At 42.5% G+C, this 21,785-nt stretch overlaps 1 protein-coding gene and 1 pseudogene across 1 annotated transcript; one reads left to right on the top strand and one right to left on the bottom strand.

Annotated features, from left to right (window-relative positions):
• The first annotated feature begins 252 nt into the window (after positions 1 to 252).
• Positions 253 to 20,597, top strand: prdm1a (PR domain containing 1a, with ZNF domain). Its single transcript, XM_088328148.1, has 7 exons — positions 253 to 392; positions 5,703 to 6,023; positions 10,153 to 10,272; positions 13,340 to 13,592; positions 17,991 to 18,916; positions 19,709 to 19,837; positions 19,958 to 20,597. The coding sequence occupies exons 1-7, from the start codon at positions 366 to 368 to the stop codon at positions 20,405 to 20,407; spliced, it is 2,226 nt and encodes a 741-aa protein (XP_088184274.1). The 5' UTR covers positions 253 to 365; the 3' UTR covers positions 20,408 to 20,597.
• On the bottom strand, positions 10,867 to 11,024 carry LOC148373077 (U2 spliceosomal RNA; annotated as a pseudogene).
• Positions 20,598 to 21,785: the final 1,188 nt, after the last annotated feature.

Below are 21,785 nucleotides of genomic sequence, written 5' to 3'. Positions count from 1 at the left end.
TTTCCAACGGCTTTTCATTTCAAACTATTGTTTTTGTTCCCCGTAGAGAAAGCTTCCCCTTTCGCGTGCGCGCGCTCGTGCCGACGTGCGCGCTCGCATAGTCACCCGGGGGCGTGTCCCAGGTTGGGAAGAAAAATAGAGGGCGTGTCCTTCCTCGGTGTGGGCGTGTCCCCGCCGGCCCTCCGAGGGACATAGCGCAAACCTCGCGCTCGTCCTCGCACACTCCAGCGCGGCGCGCCGGCGGAAGGACACTCACGCGTGCACGCGCTTCCTCACTCACTTGCGTGGAGTTATCACAGAGTGGACGGCGTGCACCTGTCCCACGCACACACGCACGCGCACAGAGACCCTCACCAGACGTCCTTATGTGTGGATGGGACCAAAGCTACACGGTAAATCCCTTTTAATTCCATTTTTTTTTACACTTTTTTAACACTTTCTTGCGGAGAGTTTGTGCGCCTTTTATCTTGGAATGGGTTTTTATTAGTCGAACTGTTTAAAGTGTTCAAATAAGACCTTTTCACCTGATTTAAAAAGTTCGTTTTCTATGTTTTTTGTTCGTATTTGGATGAGAAAAGCACCCGATCGTGAGCAGGGTTGGTTAGGGTTACTTTAACTGGATTACTTTCAATGACTTTTGGATGACTCCAATACTAAATATGCTAATAAAAGATAAAAGGAACTAAATATGAATAACCTTTTTGTGCAGGCTTGGGGAGTAACGGAATACATGGAACGGCAAAAATGTTGTTTGGATTGATTTTCATTTTGTTTCTGTCGCATTTTATGTTCGTTTTGACGGATATCAAAGAGATCAAAGCCAGGAGAGAAAGATTAGCACGTGTTGTGAGTCATCATTTTATTCCTATTTAGTTTCTTTTGTCTTTTATTAGCATATTTGGTATTGTAATCTAAAAGTAATTGAAAGTCATCAAGTTATAACCCTACCCAACCCTTAACGTGAGATAGTGCGCGCCGATGTGGAAATAAAAAGTCCATTAAATTGGATTTTTTTCCATTAAAACAATAATTTGGCTGTACTATTTGTGCTTTTTGAAAAAGTACATGTATAATTCGTGTTTGGAGGGGAGTTTATGTTATTTTTTCCGCTTTACATTCGATCTATTTACTCACAAGGAAAAAGAAACATTCGATATTGCATTTTAACCTGACAAATGCAGAAAGTTCTATTCCTTAGACAAAATAGTACTATTTGTGTAAATATTCACTTGAAAAAGTAAAACATCTATATCAAGTTTTTGGAAGCGAGTTAATGATATTTTTCTTGTTTTAAAGTTACACTCGACCTATGATTTACAACGAAAAAGAGCATTTAAGATTGCAGTATTATTCGTTTTTAGCGCATTTTAATCATGTAAAAAAAATCGGGAAGCTGTTTTTTTAAACATAAAAAATACCCAGAATTTCCTATTTGCGCTTTTTCTTTTAAGTTAAATACTTTGGGAAAAAGTAGAAAACTATATTTAGTGTTTGAAGGCGAATTTATGGAATACTTTCCTGCTTTGAAGTTACATGTTGTATTTGATGTATTCACTTACAAAGAAAAACGCATGAAATACTGCAGTATTACACGTTTTCATCGTCGTTCAATATTTTAACAAATTAAGGAAGTAAAACAAGTAGTCCTTGTGTGTTTCTCATTTTTTGTTTCAGTAAAATGACCTAGATCTGTATTTTATTTGTTTAAATTCCATTTTATTAACAAATATCAAACGAGAAACATATACAAGGATAGTGGGGTCCTTTTCACGTAGTTTTCAATGATTAAATCAAAGAATTAACAGCTTAATGTTTAAATATTAACGCAAAATACTTCAATTGGACAGATTCCTTGCTTCAAAATAAAATTTGCGGACAAGAAAATGTAAAAAATGTCAACAATTAGATGAGATTAAAATGTTTAAAAAACAAGTTTTGTTTCTTTTTATGATTTTTAACTGCGACTTTATATATAAGTAGAATGCACTATACTGGAAAGTAAATACTTATTATTTCTTTAGATTTGATTCTCATTTTAAGGACTGCCTTTGTAACTGTTTATACAGCTCACATGGAAATGTGAATAAAAGCAACATTTCATTTATTTTACCGTTAGAACCAATTTTACATAAAGTGATAACAAATTTAGGTTAAATAAAATATAACGTAGGAGATTTTTTTTCCTGAGGAAAATGTGAGGGAGAAATATATGAATTTTAAGAACCTTATTTCAGAAATTGTGAGGTTAAAAACGGCAGCACGGCGGCGCAGTGGTTAGCGCGTGTGCGGCACAGTTCTGAGGTCATGAGATCGAACATCCTGTGTAGAGTTTGCATGTTCTCTCTGTGCTTGCGTGGGTTTCCTCCAAGCACTCCGGTTTCCTCCCACATTCCAAAAACATGCATGTCAGGTTAATTATTTGTGCCCTTTGACTGGCTGGCAACCAGTTGAAGGTTTCCCCTGCCCAATACCTGAAGATAGCTGGGATGGGCTCCAGCACCCCCGTGACCCTACTGAGGATAAGCGGTGCAGATAATGGACGGGTTGGGTCAATTTGACCAGAGGACAATGTGAGGGTTAAATATATGACTTTTAAGAACCTTATTTCAGAAAATGTAAGTTTAAAAACACCTACTCCCATGTTCTACGTCATCATTGATCTTTTTGCTTGTTAACAAAATTAAATAAGTAACATAAAAGAAAAAATAATAATATTTGGTGTTGACTTTTGTGCGCATTGCTTCCGTTCTCCATTCCATTCGGGCCCCGGTGCTGTGGAATGCTCTCCCCCCTGAGATTCGATCAGCAACCTCAGTGAAAATGTTTAAATCTTGGCTTAAAACACTGTTCTGTTCTATAGCATATGTATAACCTATACTTTTTGTTGACAATATCTGTGTAGTATTTGCCCTCATGTAGGTTTTAGATCAGGTGATGGTGTAATAATAGTCTGTGATTTACAATAATCTGTGGTCTGTGGAGCCCTTTGAGACTCTTTGTGATTAAGGGCCAAACAAATAAACATGACTTGACTTAAGGTTTTTGAGTTTTTCCTTGCCCTCTTGTAGGTTTTAGATCAGGGGATGGCGTCATACTAGTCTGTGATTTACAACAATCTTTGATCTGTGCAGCCCTTTGAGACTCTTTGTGATTAAGGGCCAAATAAATAAACAGGACTTGACTTAAAAGACATTTTTGTTTGTGTAGGCATTAGAAAATCTAGAAAAAAAAAGCGAACTCTAACGGTGAGTCGTGTTGTTTCGTGAAAACATTGCACAATTTCCCTACCTCTTCGCGCAAAAACAAAAGTGTGCATTGTGCTGAAGGGACTTTCAATAGAGCGGTTTATTTTTACATCATGATGTCACCCAGGTTCCATTCGGACACCAGAAAAAAAAGAACTCTTGGAATGACTCTCCAAGAAATATTGACTATTTTGGTGTCACAAAAGGTTGTTTGCGTCCCACCTTGCCTGATTTTCCGTTATCTATTTTGACATGCAAATAGAGCTTTGTGAATGTCCTGGGGAAAAAAAAAGACGAAGATGGGAACAGGATAGTTGGACGTGAATTTGTCGTTCTTTGTAGCATCTGTTCCACAACCTCAACTGGAAAAGTATTATTCCTTCTTACCTTCTCGGGCGATTTCATCCCTCTGCCGCCAAAACGCTGGAACTTCCATATTTAGTCGGCTTCCGTCACAGGAAACCTCCTTTGGTCCTTGCTCCCATACTTCCTTCGACTTCCTCCTGTGTGTGACTCACAGCAATCTCACTAGAAGATCAGCTTTGTCATTAAGATGTACAAACTAGTCACAAATTAGTTAAGTCTGTTGGTTTTTCCCCAAGGCTTAAAGCTCAGTTCCAACAGTTTTGGTTCTTGGTTTTATCGAAGGTTTGAATCAGATAAATTAATCCAAGATTATTCAGGAAAAGTCTGGAGAAACCCCACCCAAGCTTGTGGGCCTTCTTAAATGAACCCTCAGAACTAAATGAACATGAGCTGCCACTCTGGGGGTCATTGAACTTTTTGGGTTTCCAGGGTTGTCCGGATCAATGCCTGAAGAACCTAATGTTGACTCTGAGCTAAATTTTCCAGTTCCAAAAGATTACTGTGTCTCAGAAAATTAACATCCACAAATTAAGTCTTTCTGAAACCTTTTTGAAGTCCTACTTATATACTCTAGTTATAATTTAAAGGCTGGTCTTTCAACATCTTGGGAGTCCATAGTCTTCTGGTAGTCTGGATCAATCCCTCAAGAACCTAACGTTGACCCTGTGTCAGGAACAGAACAGAAACGGGACCCAATTGCTTTACGTTTCTCACAAGTTTTGTGAAAGGAAAGAGGAAGGGCTGCGCCCACGATCCGGTGTTCGCTGGACGCGGGAACCAAGTTGCTCTCATACTCAAATTGTAATCCGAGCACGGAAGTGGATCTTGCGTGGCGAGCGATAACGGTGTCAAGGACGGGAAAACAGGTCGATAGCTGGGACCGGTCGGGGTCAGAAACGGGTCTTAAGCCGCTACGGGGGAGCAGACGTGGTCGGGATCAAAAATGGGTCGTAAGTCGGGATGAGAGAGCAGACGTGGTCAGAATCAAAATGGGTCGAGGCTGGGGGAGCAAAAACAGGTGGGAGTCCAGGTCGAAACAGGCTTGCCTAGTGTTAACTGAGGTTCGTAGACGGACTGACAAAAGGGGGAAGATAGAAGTGGGTTTGAATAGGGAGAGGGAGCCAATCAGAGTCCGAGACCATTGCCGCCAAAGGAGCGGGCACAGGTGATTCACATTGGTAACCATGACACCCTGTGCTATTTGTTCAGTTCCTGTATCTTGGAAAAGCAACATCCACCGTACATCCAGAATCTTCTTTTTCACTCTTTTTAAACTTCTTCTTCTATACTCTAGTTTAATGTGGAAGGTTGGTCTAGGCTACACTTAACCTGGACTTTCTACAAAGTATCCAAAGCCATCAATAGTCAAGTCATTTTTTCAAGTCATTTTTATTTGTATAGCCCTTAATCACAATGAGTCTCAAAGGGCTGCACAGGTTATTGCACAGACTATTTTTAGACTATTATTACACCATCCCCTGATCTGGAACCAACATGAGGGCAAGGAAAAACTCAAAAACCTCAACATGAGGAACTGTAAGTAATTCTGACAATGACACAAATTCAACTAGGTTTCTAAGTTGTCTCTTATTTTTGCACCAACAATTGACCCCAGACATCAGTTTAGACACGATTTTGTTTTTAGGTATTTTTGAAATGGTACATCAACTCTAGATCCAAATGAATCCCATTGGAAAAGAACATCATGAAATAATTCAGAAATAAGTTCCCGTTAAAAGTTTCCTAAATTCTTGGGACCCCAATAATGGACGACAGAGAAGATTTTAGACTATTGTTTCATGGTTGGCTCTGTCTTTAATGGTTTCTAGAAGTTTCTTGAACTTTGACGACCACAAAATTTATCCTGGAACTAGTTCCTACTCAAAGGTTCCAGTGAAAGAGACGTCCTAGTAACACAATTATTTTTCCCAAAAGTCAGTGACGACACTACTTCTAAGTTTGATTCGGTGAATCCGTCCACCGTGTTTCACAAAATCAGAAATCCCAGGTGCTTCTTAAACTCCTGGTCCATAAACCTCAGGAAAGCAACACCCTTGTCATAAAATCACGTCATCCTTCTGTATTTTCCAGGCGACCTCTCAAAGCTCGGCCATGTTGACCAGTGAGGGGGCGCATACCATGGAGCAGGAGGAAGACCACCACGCGGCCAAGATGGCCGCCACCTCTTCGGAGGGCGTCCGGCCGGAATCGGACAAGGATGCGGCGGAAACGGCAGAGGAGCCCGATATGTCTCGCTGGACCGAGGCAGAGTTTGAGGAGAAATGCACCTATATCGTCAAAGATACAACGTGGGAGGCGGGGCTTGAGGATGATGCTAACTCTGCTAGCGTCAGGGCGCAGGTTTCTCTGCCCAGGAACCTCTTGTTTAAACACTCAGCCGATGGAAAAGAGGTTAGTCCCGAAAAAACTCAAATATAGTGCAATGTTCCCTGTTGTTTTCCTTACGGGTCTGAGCGTTCACACAAAGTCGGTGAGCAACGCTTGAAACAACAGGGAGCAACGGCAATCCCCAGTGTGGCAACCAAATCATTATCAAACATGTCCAAAACTTGACATCAAGTTACATTTTGCTGTGTTTCCGGCAATGCAAAAAATGTTTCACTTTTGAAGGAATTGACTCATGTATTATTGCAAAGGTTGTACGGCCTTCAAATGTCATTTGTTTTTACAACAATTCTTTCACAAGATTTTCATTTTTTTTTCCTGGTATCTTTTGTCGCATAATATTAACATTTTTGGGGGCTTATTGAGTCGGTTGCACGATACAGAACTGTATTTAATCACATTTTTTTAGTGGAAGTACAATGTTGGCAACAAGATTGACTTGGTATAATTGGAAATAATTAGAATGCGACACAAACTTTTTCTTCTTTTTCCATTTTTTTTCTATTTTTTTAAATTCCTTTAAAAAAATCTAATTGTCTTTATTTTTCCCGAGCTGTTACTTTTTTCTTTTTGTTCTCTATTTACTTTTTTCCTTTATTTCTTTCTCTTCTTTTTTTCTGGCTTTTTTCTGAATTTTTCCTTCTTTTTTCTCTTCTTTTTGTTTCTTTTTTCTCAGCTTTTCACTACTTTTTCATTTTGGTATTTTTTTTCTTTTTTGTTCTATTTCCCCCCATCCTTTAAGTCATGTTTTGCATAATTTTACATAATATTTGGTGATGTTGGGATTAAAGAAGCAAAAACAACCTGAAGAGCCGTTTGGGACCCGAAAGAACCGGTTCTCTTTAGTGAGCCGAGCCGAAGAAGCCGGTTCTCGAAAAACTCTACTGACTTTACTTTTCAACTTCGTTCGACATTGACTTCAAAATACCGCATTTAAAAAACAGCGTCAAGGGAGCCCGTGTATTTTGACCTTCATGCACTGTAACTTTGACTTAATTCGCTTCTTAATTAGTAATTTCGAGCCCTGAATTTTGTGAGCTGGCTAGATTTTCCTGTGGCCGGAAAAGCTCTGGGTAGTGCGCAATTGCGAACACACGCAGCTTAGAGGGAACATTAATATAGTGTCGAAATCGAGTGAAGGTACTTAAACTATTGTTTTATTGAATTGGGGGCAGTAGCTCAGGAGGTAGAGCGCTCGTCTTGGGATCAAGGGATCCCAGTTTGAATCCCGGCTCGTCCGTGTTACATGTCGAAGTGTCCTTGGGTAAGACACTGAACCCCTGATACCCCCAATAAGCAGGTTAGCGCCTTACATGGCTGCAAGGCCGCTATTGGGAAATGTGGAGCACATTGTAAAGCGCTTTGGGAAGTCATTGACTTGAAAAGCGCTATAGAAATGCAGATCATTTCATTTCAAATTGCTTATCCATAAGAGTAAACGAACCCAGTTCAAATTTGACACGTTTGTGAAATTTGAAAGACTCAAAGAGGCGAAAACAGGATCTCAATTGTGTAATGAACAGCCCCCTACCCCCTTTGACAGCCCTCTTCCGGTCAAAAGTGTGATGCTATAGATTATTTCATCAGGTTGTTTGCTATCCAAAGGAAGCTGAACACTGATAGCAAACAAGAAGTGAAAGTCCGCTGGATCGGAATGATTGCGTTAAATAACCTGGAATACAGGACACAGGCGCCTCTGCATACGAGCTTAATCTGTTTCGGAATCGTACTCATATCTCGAATTGCTCGTGTGATGAGCGAATTTTCCCGAGATGAAATATCAAAAAGTGTCATGAAAACGGGACAGGATCAGGACCCAAATGCGTAACCCTAAATAGCTATAAACACAACCTCCCGATCACTGAAAACGAATTATATTAAAAATGGGTCTTTAAAATACAGTAATTGTCAGGACCAGAACGGAAACAGGACCCACTCATGTAACGTTTACCACAAGTTTTTTTGAAGGTGTTAGCTCTTGTACTCGGCTTGTGATCTTCTATTCTTCCATATCAAAGATTCTTTAGCGATGTACACGCAAACTGGGTTCTCTTGGTTGGACATGTAGGTTATAATGTGCTTTTCATATTTTGGACAGAACGGTATACATCAGGGGTCGGGAACCTATGGCTCGCGGGCCATATATGGCTCTTTCTATGAGTACCTGTGGCTCAGAGACAAATTTGATTCCATGCACATTTTCTCCACCTCGTTCAAAACTTGAGACATTAATCCTGTTCAGATGCACGCAAAGCCAAACTAAAGCTGAATTTTAAAGTAGTACTTGGCTTGTTTTTCACTACAATTTACAGTCAAGGTGTCACACCAAAAAACAACAAAAAAAAAACTAGTTTTGGCTGTACAACGCTAAAGAATCCTTTATATCAAAGCTCACTATATAATCCGTGTTAAGTGTTCAGATACCTTATGATGAATCCACAGAACAAACTGTAAATACGCCAAAACACCGGAAGAGAACTTAAAGTTATGTGATTGGGTGAGTGGGAGGGATGGGTGGAGCTATGCAAAAACGCCCTACTCCGTCTGCGCCAAGGGTAAGCACATCAGGCTCCCTGTTTGCAGAACGTTGTGACATTTTTACAAAATAACTGCTTCCATCTGGTTTTGAAACCAATATGTATGAAAAAAAGGTCAAAATGAGTTTAACCGATCTTGAGTCATTGCAAGAAAGAGACACGTTTAAAGTGGTATGTTTGTTGATTTTGGGACACGGGCTCTGGCATGATTCTCTTTTCATAATTTTTATCAAATCATCAAAAATAAATGTGCTGAAGACTAAGCTTTTGTCTGGGGCGCGGGTTTAGCAATTTAGTCCATTTGTCTCATAATATATGGTGTGGCTCTTTCCCAAAATAAAATGAATATATTTTGCTTTTATGGCTCTTTGAGTCAAAAAAGTTCCCCACCCCCAGTGTTCCCTCTAAGCTTCGCGCACTGCCTGCACATTCTCAGCGCACAAAAAAAAATCTAGTCAGCGCACAAAAATGAGGGCTCGAAATTACTAATTAAGAAGCGACTTAAGTCAAAGTTACAGTGCATGAAGGTAATAATACACGGGTTCCCCTGACGTTGTGTCCTAAATGCGGTATTTTGAAGTCAAGTCGAAGTGGAACGAAGTTGACTAAAGTTGGTAGAGAACTGGCTTCCTCAGCTCGGCTCACTAAAAGGAACCGGCTCTTTCGGGTCCTAAACGGCTCTTCAGGTTGTTTTTGCTTCTTTCATCCCAACATGACCAAATATTATGTAAAATTATGCACAACATGACTTAAAGGAAGGAGGTAATAGAACCAAAATGAAAAAGTAGTGAAAAAGTAGTGAAAAATGGAACAAAAAGGAAGCGAAAAAAAGAAGAAACATTTAGAAAAAAAAGCCAGAAAAAAAGAAAAGAAAGAAATGTAGGAAAAAAGTAATTAGAGAACAAAAAGAAAAAAGTAACAAAAAAGTAAAAAAAACAGGGAAAAAAGAAAAAAAAGTTTGTGTTGCATTCAAATAATTTCCAATGATATCAAGTCAATCTTGTTGCCAACATTGTACTTCCACTAAAAAATGTGACTAAGTACAGTTCTGTATCTTGCAACCGACTCAATAAGCCTCCAAAAATGTTAATATTATGCGACAAAATATATCAGGAAATAAAAAGAAATGGATATCTTGTGAAAGAATTGTAAAAACAAACGACGTTTGTAGGCCATACAACTTTTGCAATTGTACATGAGTCAATTCATTCAAAAGAGAAAAATAATTTTGCTTGCCGGAAACTCAGCATAATGTAACGATGAAGTTTTGGACATGTTTAATAATGACTTAGTTGCCACACTTGGGATTGCCGTTGCTCACTGTTGTTTCAAGCGTTGCTCACCGACTTTGTGTGAACGCTCAGACCCGTAAGGAAAATGACAGGGAACATTGCCCACCCCTGGCATACATGATTAGTGTAGATTCGACTAAGCGTCCACCAAACCTGACACCGAGTTACCCGAATCGGAACGCTGCAGGTAGCATTTTATCACTGAGACATATGTACTCCCAAAAAGAGCCATACATGGCTCGCAAGCCATAGGTTTCCGACCCTGTTCCATATGATAACCAGTCTGAATACTAACATTGTTTGCAGGTTGTAGGCGTGTGCAGCCGGGAATACATCCCTAAGGGAACCCGTTTCGGACCCCTGGTGGGCCAGGTCTACACGGCCGACAGCGTGCCCAAGGATGCCAACCGCAAGTACTTCTGGAGGGTGAGTTCACGTGTATAATATGAAAGAATTTTGGGGAAAGAGTGGGGGGTTCCACTTCCTGTGACATCACCTTTGTCACAGGAAGTGTAACTTTGGTCGTGTGAGAAAGCGAGAGGGGAAGGATGTGATGTCACAGGAAGCTCTGTGTGTGTCTACAACAGTGATGGGCTGACCCATATTGTCACTTCCAGGAAGTACCCCCCCTTCTCTAAATCGTGCGCGTCATGAGGCTAAGCATGTTGTTATTTCCGGCATATTGTGGACTGTTTGGATGAGACACAGCATGAAACAGCAATAAAAGTGATCGCTAATAGATGGGAAGAGTATATTCTAGCGCGTATATTAGCCTTATCTAAGTACAAGCCAAGTACCGTAAATTTCGCACTACAAGCTGCTAGTTTTTTGTACGATATGATGCAGCTTATTCTGGGGGTTTTGGGGTTTTTAAGGGTTATTGTTCTATCTTCGTTATTCATTATCCATTATCGGTTATCGGTCAGTTCATAATACGCTACAAAGCCTAGGAGCCGGGACTCTTACTCTCAGCCAAAAGGCCAAGCTAAGGTCCTAGCCCTAAAGCCTTGTTGCGATCATTGCGAATGCACCGTTCCCGGAGGTACTGCAATACCGGGCCGATGTGTGGAGTGGACAGAGCAAGCTCTTATTCCATCTCCAGATTGCAAAAATCAAAGCATAAAGGCAAAAGGTCAAGCTAAGGACCTTACTCTCGGCCAAAAGGCCAAGCTAAGGACTTAGCATCAAAGCCTTGTTACAAAAACCTAGCTTCAAAGCCTTGCTAAAAGGCCAAGCTAAGGACCTAGCATCTAAGGCCAAGCTAAGGACCTAGCATCAAAGCCAAAAGGCCAAGCTAAGTACTTAGCTTCTAAAAGGCCCAGTTAAGGTGATGCAGCTTATTCTACAGAGTTATACATGTACAAGGTACAAGATAATTATAAGGCTGCCTAATATCCATCCATCCATTATCTGCACCGCTTATCCTCAGTAGGGTCGCGGGGGTGCTGGATCCCAATCCCAGCATTCCTTGGGCAGTGGGCAGGGGACACCCTGAACTGGTTAACAGCCAGTCGCAGGGCACACAGGGACAGACAATTCGCTTGCTCATTCACACCTAGGGACAATTTGGACCGGTCAATTAACCTGACATGCATGTTTTTGGAATGTGGGAGGAAACCGGAGTGCTCGGAGGAAACCCACGCAAGCACGGGGAGAACATGCAAATTCCACACAGGAAGGTTGGTAGCTGGATTTGAACCCATGACCTCAGAACTGTGCCGCACACACGCTAACCACCGCCCCACCGTGCTGCCCCGATTGCCTGCCAAGTATCAGTGTCTGAAATAATATCTGCCCAAATGCCCGTGGCGTGCACCTTTTACGTCGGTCGTACAACTTTCAAAACTTCTGCCCCCAGGTGGCCGACAACTTTTTCAAGAAAATAATAAACATAAGAAAAAATCTTAGTTTTTTTGTTGTTGTTATTTTTCAAATCAAACGTTTGCTTTATTTCTATTTCGAAATCTTGGTTTGGTTTGGAAATTTCGGAATTTCGGTTCGTTTGGCAATTTGCATACTCGGCAGCCGATCAGAAGACTGAATAACTTCGTGCTTCCGGACTCTCCCGAGCGTTATAAGGTTGCGCATTTGCATATTATTTTCCAAAGTAGACGCACGGAGAACACGAAAAAAATTGAGATGTGATTAGGATTTGAGCCAAAACCTCAGCCCCAGAAGAAATATTCAAAAGAAGCTCACAAAATTGATGACGGTACAAAACGTAAACGTACATTAAAAGCATCGTGGAAAGAGGAGTTCACGTGGCTTGTAGCAAACATTGCATGAATGAAGATGAGTAAATAAAGGTACATACTTATGGCGGATGTAGATTTGTAATAAACTTAACTTTAAAGTGTTGTTCTGTTATATATTCTGATGATCAATCCTTAATACTTTGCAACGATGGGTTTTTTTTGTGGCCGGGCAGGCAACTTTTCAGAGTTGGTGTCCGCTAACTTTTTGTCATGAGTTCCAGACACTGCTAATATGACGTCACAGTTTTCAGTCCCGTGGAAAAAGTATACCCGATAAGTAGTCATCTGTTGCCACACTAAAAATTGTAATAAACCGTCACTACTTGTTAGAAAGATTCCAAGCATTTATGCATAGTGATATTTTTTTATGGAGTAATAGCACCTCTTTATCACTTTGTCATGAGCGCAGGGGATGGGAGAGCTTAAGATCAGTCGCATGGCTACAGGCTTTTGTGATTTTGCAGCTTTTGAATTTTAGTCAGTACAGTACATCGAGGGGCAGCACGGCAGCGCAGTGGTTAGCGCGTGTGCGGCACAATTCTGAGGTCATGAGATCAAACCTTCCTGTGTGGAGTTTGTATGTTCTCCCTGTGCCTGCGTGGGTTTCCTCCCACATTCCAAAAAACATGCATGTCAAGTCTATTGGCCGATTCAAATTGTCCCTAGGTGTGATTGAGCGAGCGAATTGTCTGTCCCTGGGTGTCCTGCGACTGGCTGGCAACCAGTTCAGGGTGTCCCCTGCCCACTGCCCAAAGGTAGCTGACATAGGCTCCAGGACCCCCGCGACCCTACTGAGGATAAGCGGTGGATGGATGGACAGTACATCGAATTTTGAGAGTTTTTGTCCTGAGTACATGTTAATGCCAATTTAATTAATATTGACTGCTGCGGACAAATTCTGTAACTAGTGTCTTATCGCGGGATGTGTTACTTTTCTTTTATGGACATCTAGTCAAGTCAAGTCAAGTCATTTTTATTTGTATAGCCCTAAATCACGAAGAGTCTCAAAGGGCTTCACAGATTGTTACACTATATTACACAAACTATTTTCAACATCTCAACGCTGATATTTTTCAAAAATGTAAGAAACTGACATTTCATTTTTATGGCTGTGTAAACCTGCAGCTTGTACAAAAACCATATTGAGTTTCTTCTTTAAATGTGCGCATGCGGCTTTTAGTCAGGTGTGCTCTGGAGTCCGGTAGTTAACGGTAGTTTTGCCTCTTTTCTGCCTACAGATATACGCGGACGGCGAATTCCACCATTTTGTGGACGGTCTGGACGAGTCGCGCTCCAATTGGATGCGCTACGTCAACCCCGCCCATTCGGCGGCCGAGCAGAACGTGGCGGCGTGCCAGAACGGCCTGAACGTTTACTTCTACACTGTTCGGCCGGTGCCGGCGGGCGCGGAGCTTCTGGTGTGGTACTGCCACGACTACGCACGCAGGCTACACTACCCGCCTTCTGGGGAACTCATGATGCAGAAACTCAGTAAGTGAAGTCACGCGGGATTGGTCGGCCGTCGTTTCGAGTTTCAGTAGGATTTCGTGCCGGTTATTATCACGTTTACGGAGACCTTAATCACTTGGGTGTCGAGACCAGAACGGAAACAGGAGTTTTATTGAAGGAAGAGAATGGGTTGCGCCCACGATCCGGCTATTGCTGGACGCAGGGAAGCAGGTCGCTCTGAACGCGGAAGTAGATGTTCCGCGGCGAGCGATGGCGGTGTCGGGGACGGAAAAACAGGTCGATAGCCGGGACTGGGGAGCAAAACCGTGGTCGGGTCGAAAACTGGTCGTAAATAGGGACGGGAGAGCAGACGTGATCAAGATCAACACAGGTCGTAGCCAGGGACAGACGGGAGCAAAGACGGGACAGGTGGGAGTCAGGGTCGAAAAGGCTTGCCTAGTATTCACTGATGTTCGCAGACGGACTGACCACAGGCGCCAGACAGGGTTTAAATAGGGACAGGGAGCCAATCAGAGTACGAGGCAGTTGCCGCCAAAGGAGCGGGAACAGGTAATCATGACATTGGGTCGTCAGGGCACCGCTTTCTGTGGTGTGTCTTGGACAAGTACAAACTGTCGGCGTCTTGGGTAGGGGTTTAGTCCCCCACATGAAACAGCTAGTACTGGTTTCTATTTTTACCAGTTTCTGAAGAAGCCTCCTGATCTGACTCAGATACAGCACCTTCATCATATGGCTGTTTTTGTTGGTGTAGTCAAGTCAAGTCATGTTTATTTGTGATGCCCTTAATCACAAAGAGTCTCAAAGGGCTGCACAGATCAAAGACTATTGCACAGGCTATTATGACACCATCCCCTGATCTAAAACCTATATGAGGGCAAATAATACAAATATTATCAACATAAAATATAGGTTATTCATATGCTATAGAATAGTAGTGTGTTTTAAGCTTAGAGTTAGACATTTCCACTGAGGTTGCTGATCAGATCTCAGGGGGAATGCTTTTCTGGATGGAGAACGCTCTAGAACCTGCGAATCTCTTCTTGGCTCTTGGGATCACTAGTAGACCAGCGTTTTCAGAGCGAAGGCTCCAGACCGGAACATAGGGTGAAATTATATCTGAAAGATATGAGGGAGCAAGTCCATGCATGATTTGGTGTAAAACAACAATTTGCTCAAAGGACTGCTCAGGTTACAATGACACCGTCCCCAGATCTGAAACCAACATGCAGGCAAGGAAAAACTCAAAACCTTAGCATTAGGAAAATAGGAAACCTTGAGAAGGGGCCTCACATGTGGTAAACCCCCTTCTAGGATGACCCGGGTGCAATAAATTAATGCCATTAATTCACTGGTCGGCCCCCGTGACAATGTATTCTCTACACCTACGGTTAAAAATAACTTTACCGCCTCTGTATTAAGCCGTTAGCATTAGCTACCATACAGCAGAACCAAGGATCAAAGAGCAATGTTAAAAGGTTAGAATAGCAGTTTAAGGAGCAGGTTGGGAACCCAAACATGTCCCTAAGGAAGTGTCAAAACAGCCACTAAACATATATATGAACAAGTGTGTGTTTGTTAAATAACACTTTCTCCTCTTCGTGTCTTTGTAGTGTTAGCACTTAAACACGGCATCCAGGCTCCAGTGTGTGTTTGTGATTTATCACTTAAAAAAAGAACAGAAGGGGAGTCCCTTTGCCCCCATTCTGGCCCCTTCCCTAATTCCCCTCCTCTTGAACTTCCTGTCTGAGCCGCTGACAGATTGAAATCTCCGAGATGGCGGCCATGTTTGTTTAGGTTTGAGAGGGGGATGAGGAGGAAGGCTAACTGATAACCTCCATGTTTACTCACCAACGCCTTACTACTCATTCACTGGCTTGTGTGCGAGTGTTGCGGGGGGTAACACACACATTGTATCCCGCATAATAGATGGCGGCCATTTAGCAGAGCCGCGCCGCGTCTTAGCTTTTAAGAGTTTGGGCCGCTAATCCTCGCTTTCATCTTGTGTTGTGTGAGACGAGCGAGTGTTAGCTAAAACGAAACGTTTGTAAAAACAGAGTTTACGAACTTAAAGTAGGGCTAGCTTATATACGACAGCGTTAAAGGGACGTTAGCCAAAAGTAAAGTAGCGCTACAGCAGTCTTGGATATTGGAAAGGTCATCAAAGTTGAAATAATCAGGGTTGGGTAGGGTTACTTTAACTGAATTACTTTCAATGACTTTTGGATGACTCCAATACCAAATATGCTAAGAAAAGACAAAGGAAACTGAATATGAATAAAACGATGACTCACAACACGTGGTAAGCTTTGTCTCCTGGCTTTGATCTCTTTGATCTCCGGCAAAAAGAACATAAAATGCGACAGAAACAAAATAAAAATAAATGCAAACACCTTGTCAACATCATTTTTGCCGTTCCATGTATTCCGTTACTCCCAAAGCCTTAGTAATTTTATTCATATTTAGTTTCTTTTGTCTTTTACTAGCAAATTTGGTATTGGAGTAATCCAAAAGTAATTGAAAGTAATTGAAAGTAATCAAGTTAAAGTAACCTTACCTAACTGTGCTCACCATACAAAGGTTTCAGGTGACAAAGTACCTGAACGGGAAACTATTGCCTCACGTTACAAAGGTGTTTCAGGATACAAAGTGATTCCCTTGGTCTGAAAATCTCCCCCCAACTTAAATCGTCTTCCCCATGGGTTGGGTAGGGTTACTTTAACTGGATTACTTCCAATTACTTTTGGATTACTCCGATAGCAAATATGCTAATAAAAGACAAAAGAAACTAAATAGGAATCAAATGATGACTCACAACACGTGGTAAGCTTTCTCTCCTGGCAAAACAAACATCAAATGCGACAGAAACAAAATGAAAATAAATCCAAACAGCTTCCCGACATCATTTTTACTGTTCCATTACTCCCCAAGCCTGCACAAAATTTTGTCATTTTATTCATATTGAGTTTCTTTTGTCTTTTATTAGCATTATTGGTATTGGAGTAATCCAAAAGTCATTGAAAGTAATCCAGTTAAAGTAACCCTACCCAACCCTAGAAATAATTAATATAAAAAAACATTAAAACACAGGTAGCTCCTAAAAATTAGTTGGAGTTCATTTGAAGTTTTCAAATAGAATGCAACATTAGCCAGTTTAGCACAGTATTTGCTAATTTGGCAGTCGGCTAAGCTAATGCAATCCTGTATTAGCATATTTAAATAAACTTCATTGCAACTAATATGAGTTGTTCTGGGGTGGAGGGTCAAATAAATGTTTTGAATACAAGCCAAGGGCCGATTGATATGATCAATTTTTCAAATATAGCTTAGTGAAGCTAATTAAACAAAATATTGAACGTAATTGGATAAATAAGGCAATATTTTCTTATGCATCTGTAAGTAATCCTATATTTTCAACAGGAACAAAAAGACAAATGTTCTTAATTTGATTTGAAGATCCCCATAATATAAACATTGAATAAAACAATATGCAAATACTAGTTTCTAACAGTGTGCTAGTCCTGGGGTCGGGCACCCAAAATACGTCTGGAGCCGCCAAAAAATTAAGTCGTCTATAAAAAAAATTTTATATTAAAACCAAAAAGTGATTTATTTATAAAAGTAATTTAATGTAATTTAATATTTGCCGGCCCCCGTGCTAGTCACAGCTAACGACCCCGAAAGCTAGCGAGAGTGTGTGAAACGTCAGCTGCTAAAGCAATGCTAGCTGCTAACGTTGTGCTTGTTGACCCCTAAAGCAATGCTAATTGATACAAATACGATAGCTAAGAGCTAAACGCTTAAGGTTAATATGTGCTCAATACTGAAAATAGGAAAGGTAGGAATTATATTTGCGGTGTATTTATTTCCAGCTAGCTCTCTGCTATTATTTAGCCACCATCAGTAGCCCAGAACTGGGCTAAATTGACTTAAAGAAAAAAAGGAATAGCAATTTTTTAATCGTTCTCTTAACTGAAATTCTTTGGAATAGAATTGGATCGGAATACAATAAAGTACAAAAATGTATTGAACCTAAAACAACACTTTCTTCATGGAGCGGTATCGTACTCTACAGTTCCTGGTGTATGACACAATAATGTATCAAAATAATTTCAGGAGCCGTAGAAAACCTTCTCGCAGGCGGCATGTGGCCCCCGGGCCTTGACTTTAACACAGGGTAAACAGAAGTCAAGCAGAATTAAAAAGGATTTTTGTCTGGAACACACCTCAGTATGTTGACCTCATGCACTTGTAAGAAAATGTGTAATGCTCACGCAGATGCGCACACACCTGACTTCCTGTCCGGATCCGCACCTCGTCCGTCAAGCGTGTGTCACTTTGAGAACGCTAATGCACGTTTATCTTCCCAAAAGTAAACATCCGTCAAGACCTCTATTGATTTGACTTTTCCTGTCCTTGCAGAGCGGTCGCTGCTGGAGGTGAAGCAGCATCAGGCGTCAGAACCCTCACCTACCCCCACCGTCAACTCCCGGCCCCCTAAAAGGGAGCACAGCGTCCTATCCATCCTGCGGGACGTCCCCAAGAGTGAACCCAGCCGGCCACTGCCCACTCGCCAGCGGTGCACCTACAGCCCAGAGCGTCCCTTGTACCCACGTGCCCTCTATCCTTCTCTCAGGGGACACCCTGAGGACTTCCTCAAAGCAGGCGGCCTGAGGTACCCCCGTTCCCCTGGGGACCAGTCGTCAGCTACACCCAGCCCTAATGCCAGAAGCAGTCCGGAGAGCAGCCCGCAGGGAAGCCCGTCAGCTCCCTTTTACCCGGGTAGTCTAGGGCCATACCCCAGCTACTCTCCACCGTCCGTTGCCCCTCTGACGCCTTTCTATACCCCGGGTGCACCCTACTCTCGCTACCTCCTGCCGCATCACTACCCACTCCCTGGGGGCGGAATACCAAACGTGGGTGGCGCCTACCCCCGGATGTACCCGCTTTATCTTCCGCCCCATGTCCCGCTCATGCCCTCGGATACACCTGGGCGGTGCTTCCTAAGGTCAGAGGCTTCCCACCCTTCCAGGGACTTTCTTCTACCAGCGCCTACCAGCGCCTTCTCGGCCGCTGCATCCCTCAAGGACAAGGCGGTTACGCACCGCCCTTACGCTGGGCAACACTCGCCTTCTACCGGATCTTCTGGCGCAGGGGTACCCAGCGACCGGGCTTCTACCAAGCTGTGTGACTCAGATGAGGAAGCAGTCAACCTGGTGAAGGTGAAGCGAGGTGTCGGCTCTGCCGGTTACAAAGCTCTGCCTTACCCTCTGAAAAAGCACAATGGGAAGATCAAGTATGAGTGCAATGTCTGCACCAAGACCTTTGGACAGCTTTCCAATCTCAAGGTAAGATAGGAATTGAAATTGTAAGTCATCAATTTTAAGAATGCCTTAACTAAAACCTGTGTTGATTTGAGTCTGATGTGGTATTCAATATGAGAAAACCTAAGGCTAAAATCTTAGAAAGTCTTTATCTGACTTTGACTTGCTATTCGGGAGTTGTTATTCATTTGGAGTCAGAGACCAGGGGCTGAACTTGGCCTTGGTTTTGCGAACTCAGTAATTAAACTGTGAGTTAGTGTCTGAGATTTAGCGAAAGATAGAGCAAATCACCAATCTTAAGACCAATAAGCCTAAATCTTGGGAGAGTCTTGACTTTAAATCTGTAACACTAAAATCCTGTAAACGTAACACTTATCATCGGGACAGCTTTCCAACCTCAAGGTGAAATTATGATGGACTCAAATCGAATTAAATGATCAGTTTGAAAACTGCTTTACTTAAAACCTGAGAAAATGCTGATCTGAAGTGGTATTCATGACAGACGATTTGAGGCATCAATATAAGAAATGTCAATGGCAAAAACTTGTGAATCAGACTTTGACTTGGTATTCAGCAGACTTCAGTTGTCTGGAGTCACAGTCGAGTTACCGAAGTCGGGCTCCAGCTTAGCTAAAACTAACTTAACTGAGTGAGTACCACTTAGTACCATTGAGATTTGACTCTCCAATCTTCGGAATTGCCCTGCCTCACCTTGGTGCAGTCTTTGGTTTAAACTCACGAGACTGCTATCCAGAAAACATTCAACGTAACTGACTTGACATAACCAAACCCACTCAACGTGTTCTTGGTGTGCAGGTCCACCTCCGCGTCCACAGCGGCGAGCGACCTTTCAAGTGTCAGACATGCAACAAAGGCTTCACGCAGTTGGCCCACCTGCAGAAACACTACCTGGTCCACACAGGAGAGAAGCCACACGAATGCCAGGTGAGACTATGTACTGAAACTCTTCTGTATGATATATGTCTGTACTACATTGCACCCTGGTGGCAAAATCATTCATTCTTGGTAATGACACCCTCTCTGACTTCATCTTTTGTGTGTCAGGTGTGTCACAAGCGCTTCAGCAGCACCAGCAACCTCAAGACCCACCTGCGCCTCCACTCGGGCGAAAAACCCTACCACTGCAAGCTGTGCCCGGCCAAGTTCACGCAGTTCGTGCACCTCAAGCTCCACAAACGCCTGCACTCGCGCGAGCGCCCCCACAAGTGCCCGCAGTGCCACCGCCACTACATCCACCTGTGCAGCCTGCGCCTCCACCTCAAGGGCTACTGCCCGGCCTCCGCCCCCCTCTCCGCAACGGACCAGGTCCAAAGGGCTAACGAGGAGATCGAACGCTTCGATCTGAGCGAGCACGCCGAGCAACTGGAGAGGCTCCGAGGCGGACCCGAGTTGGACGCCGTCCTGGAGAAACAGGTTCTGGGGAGCGCCTGGCGCCAGACCTCTGTTATCAAGGTGCGGCGTGGACTGACCGTCAAGCAGGAGGCGGACCCGTGAGGGGACCACTTCAGGGACTCGCTTACTCAGGGCTCAAATTTGACAATCATCCTCTTAAGGTCTTCATTTCCACACTATTTTTAATTTATTGTCTGACTTTGATGTTTCCGAGAACATTCTTCAGGGTTTACAAGAATGATTCCACATTTTGACTGTGTCCCTTTACCACTTACCGCATTTTCCGGATTATAAGGCGCACCCCACAAGAATAGCTGTTGGTCATATATTTTTTTATATAAAGGGCGCACTGGACTATAAGGCGCATTGGACAAAAACTATGGTAAGGGTGTATAAACCCTAACCCATTCAATACACTCACGCTCTGTACATATCGCAGAACATTGAGTATCAAACCAGGAATGCGGCGGAGAGAGCATTAAAACCTAACCACTAAACCACTAGTCGTACAAATGACATGTAAAAAGGCATTCAATTGTATCTCACTATCACACTATTTTTCCTCATGGTGCCAGAAATGAATGGTAGAGAACAGAGAAAAGTCGTTCTCAAGGCCATCAGAAGCATCCAACTCCTTGGTCTAACTGATTAGGATTCACTCTTTGCTTTCAGGAAGACTTCCTGTTTACTCTAGTCTCTAAAATTCATATTTCATTTCAGTAAAGTGGTTAGGCGACAGCACTCTCACAGCCACGAACTGGGTCTGATTCCCGTTACATACATTTTTGTCAATAGAAAGGGATCACTGATCATAATTACAAAACATTGCATGCAATGAGAATCGAACCCGGGTTGCGGCAGTGAGCGTACTGACTCTTAACCGCTTGACCACCAGTGTCACAGATAACATATGAAAAGGCATTCAAAGTCCAAAACACCAAAGACGTTTCCCTCACCGTGTTCTTTTTTCCCCCCATATGTTTCAGGAAGCCTTTCTGTTTTCTTCAGTCTCTAACATCAATATGTCATCTGTATCACTAGTCCTGTGGTTAAGTGTCGACGCTCTCATCACCACAATCTGGGTTTGAGTCCTGTCACCTACAATGTTTCGGGATTTTGCTACATCGAAAAACATTGTATGCGATGAGAGTTGAAGCCATGTTGCAGTGGTGAGAGCACCGACTCCTAACCACTAGACCAGCGGTGATACAGATAACATACGAAAAGGCTTCATAAGTCTTATTCTTCATCAGATAGACCAAAGAGTTGTTCCCCTCCTTGTGCTTTTTTGTGATTTTCATCTTTCAGGACAACTTTCTTTCTTTTTTTTTTCCTTTCTCCAACATTCATATAGCATCCGTATTACTAATCTAGTGCAGCGTTTTTCAAACTTTTGGCTGAATATCTAAAAAAAAACAAAAACAAAGCGTATATTACCAATAGAAACGTTTTTCAACATTGAAAAATGGCGTTATGTTAT

The sequence above is a fragment of the Urocampus carinirostris genome, chromosome 2 (assembly GCF_059441175.1).
Source record: "Urocampus carinirostris isolate Australia breed hairy pipefish chromosome 2, RoL_Ucar_1.0, whole genome shotgun sequence".
Lineage (NCBI taxonomy): Eukaryota > Metazoa > Chordata > Actinopteri > Syngnathiformes > Syngnathidae > Urocampus > Urocampus carinirostris.
The sequence above is the reverse complement of the archived record's forward strand: the minus strand, read 5'-3'. Positions and strand labels throughout refer to the sequence as shown.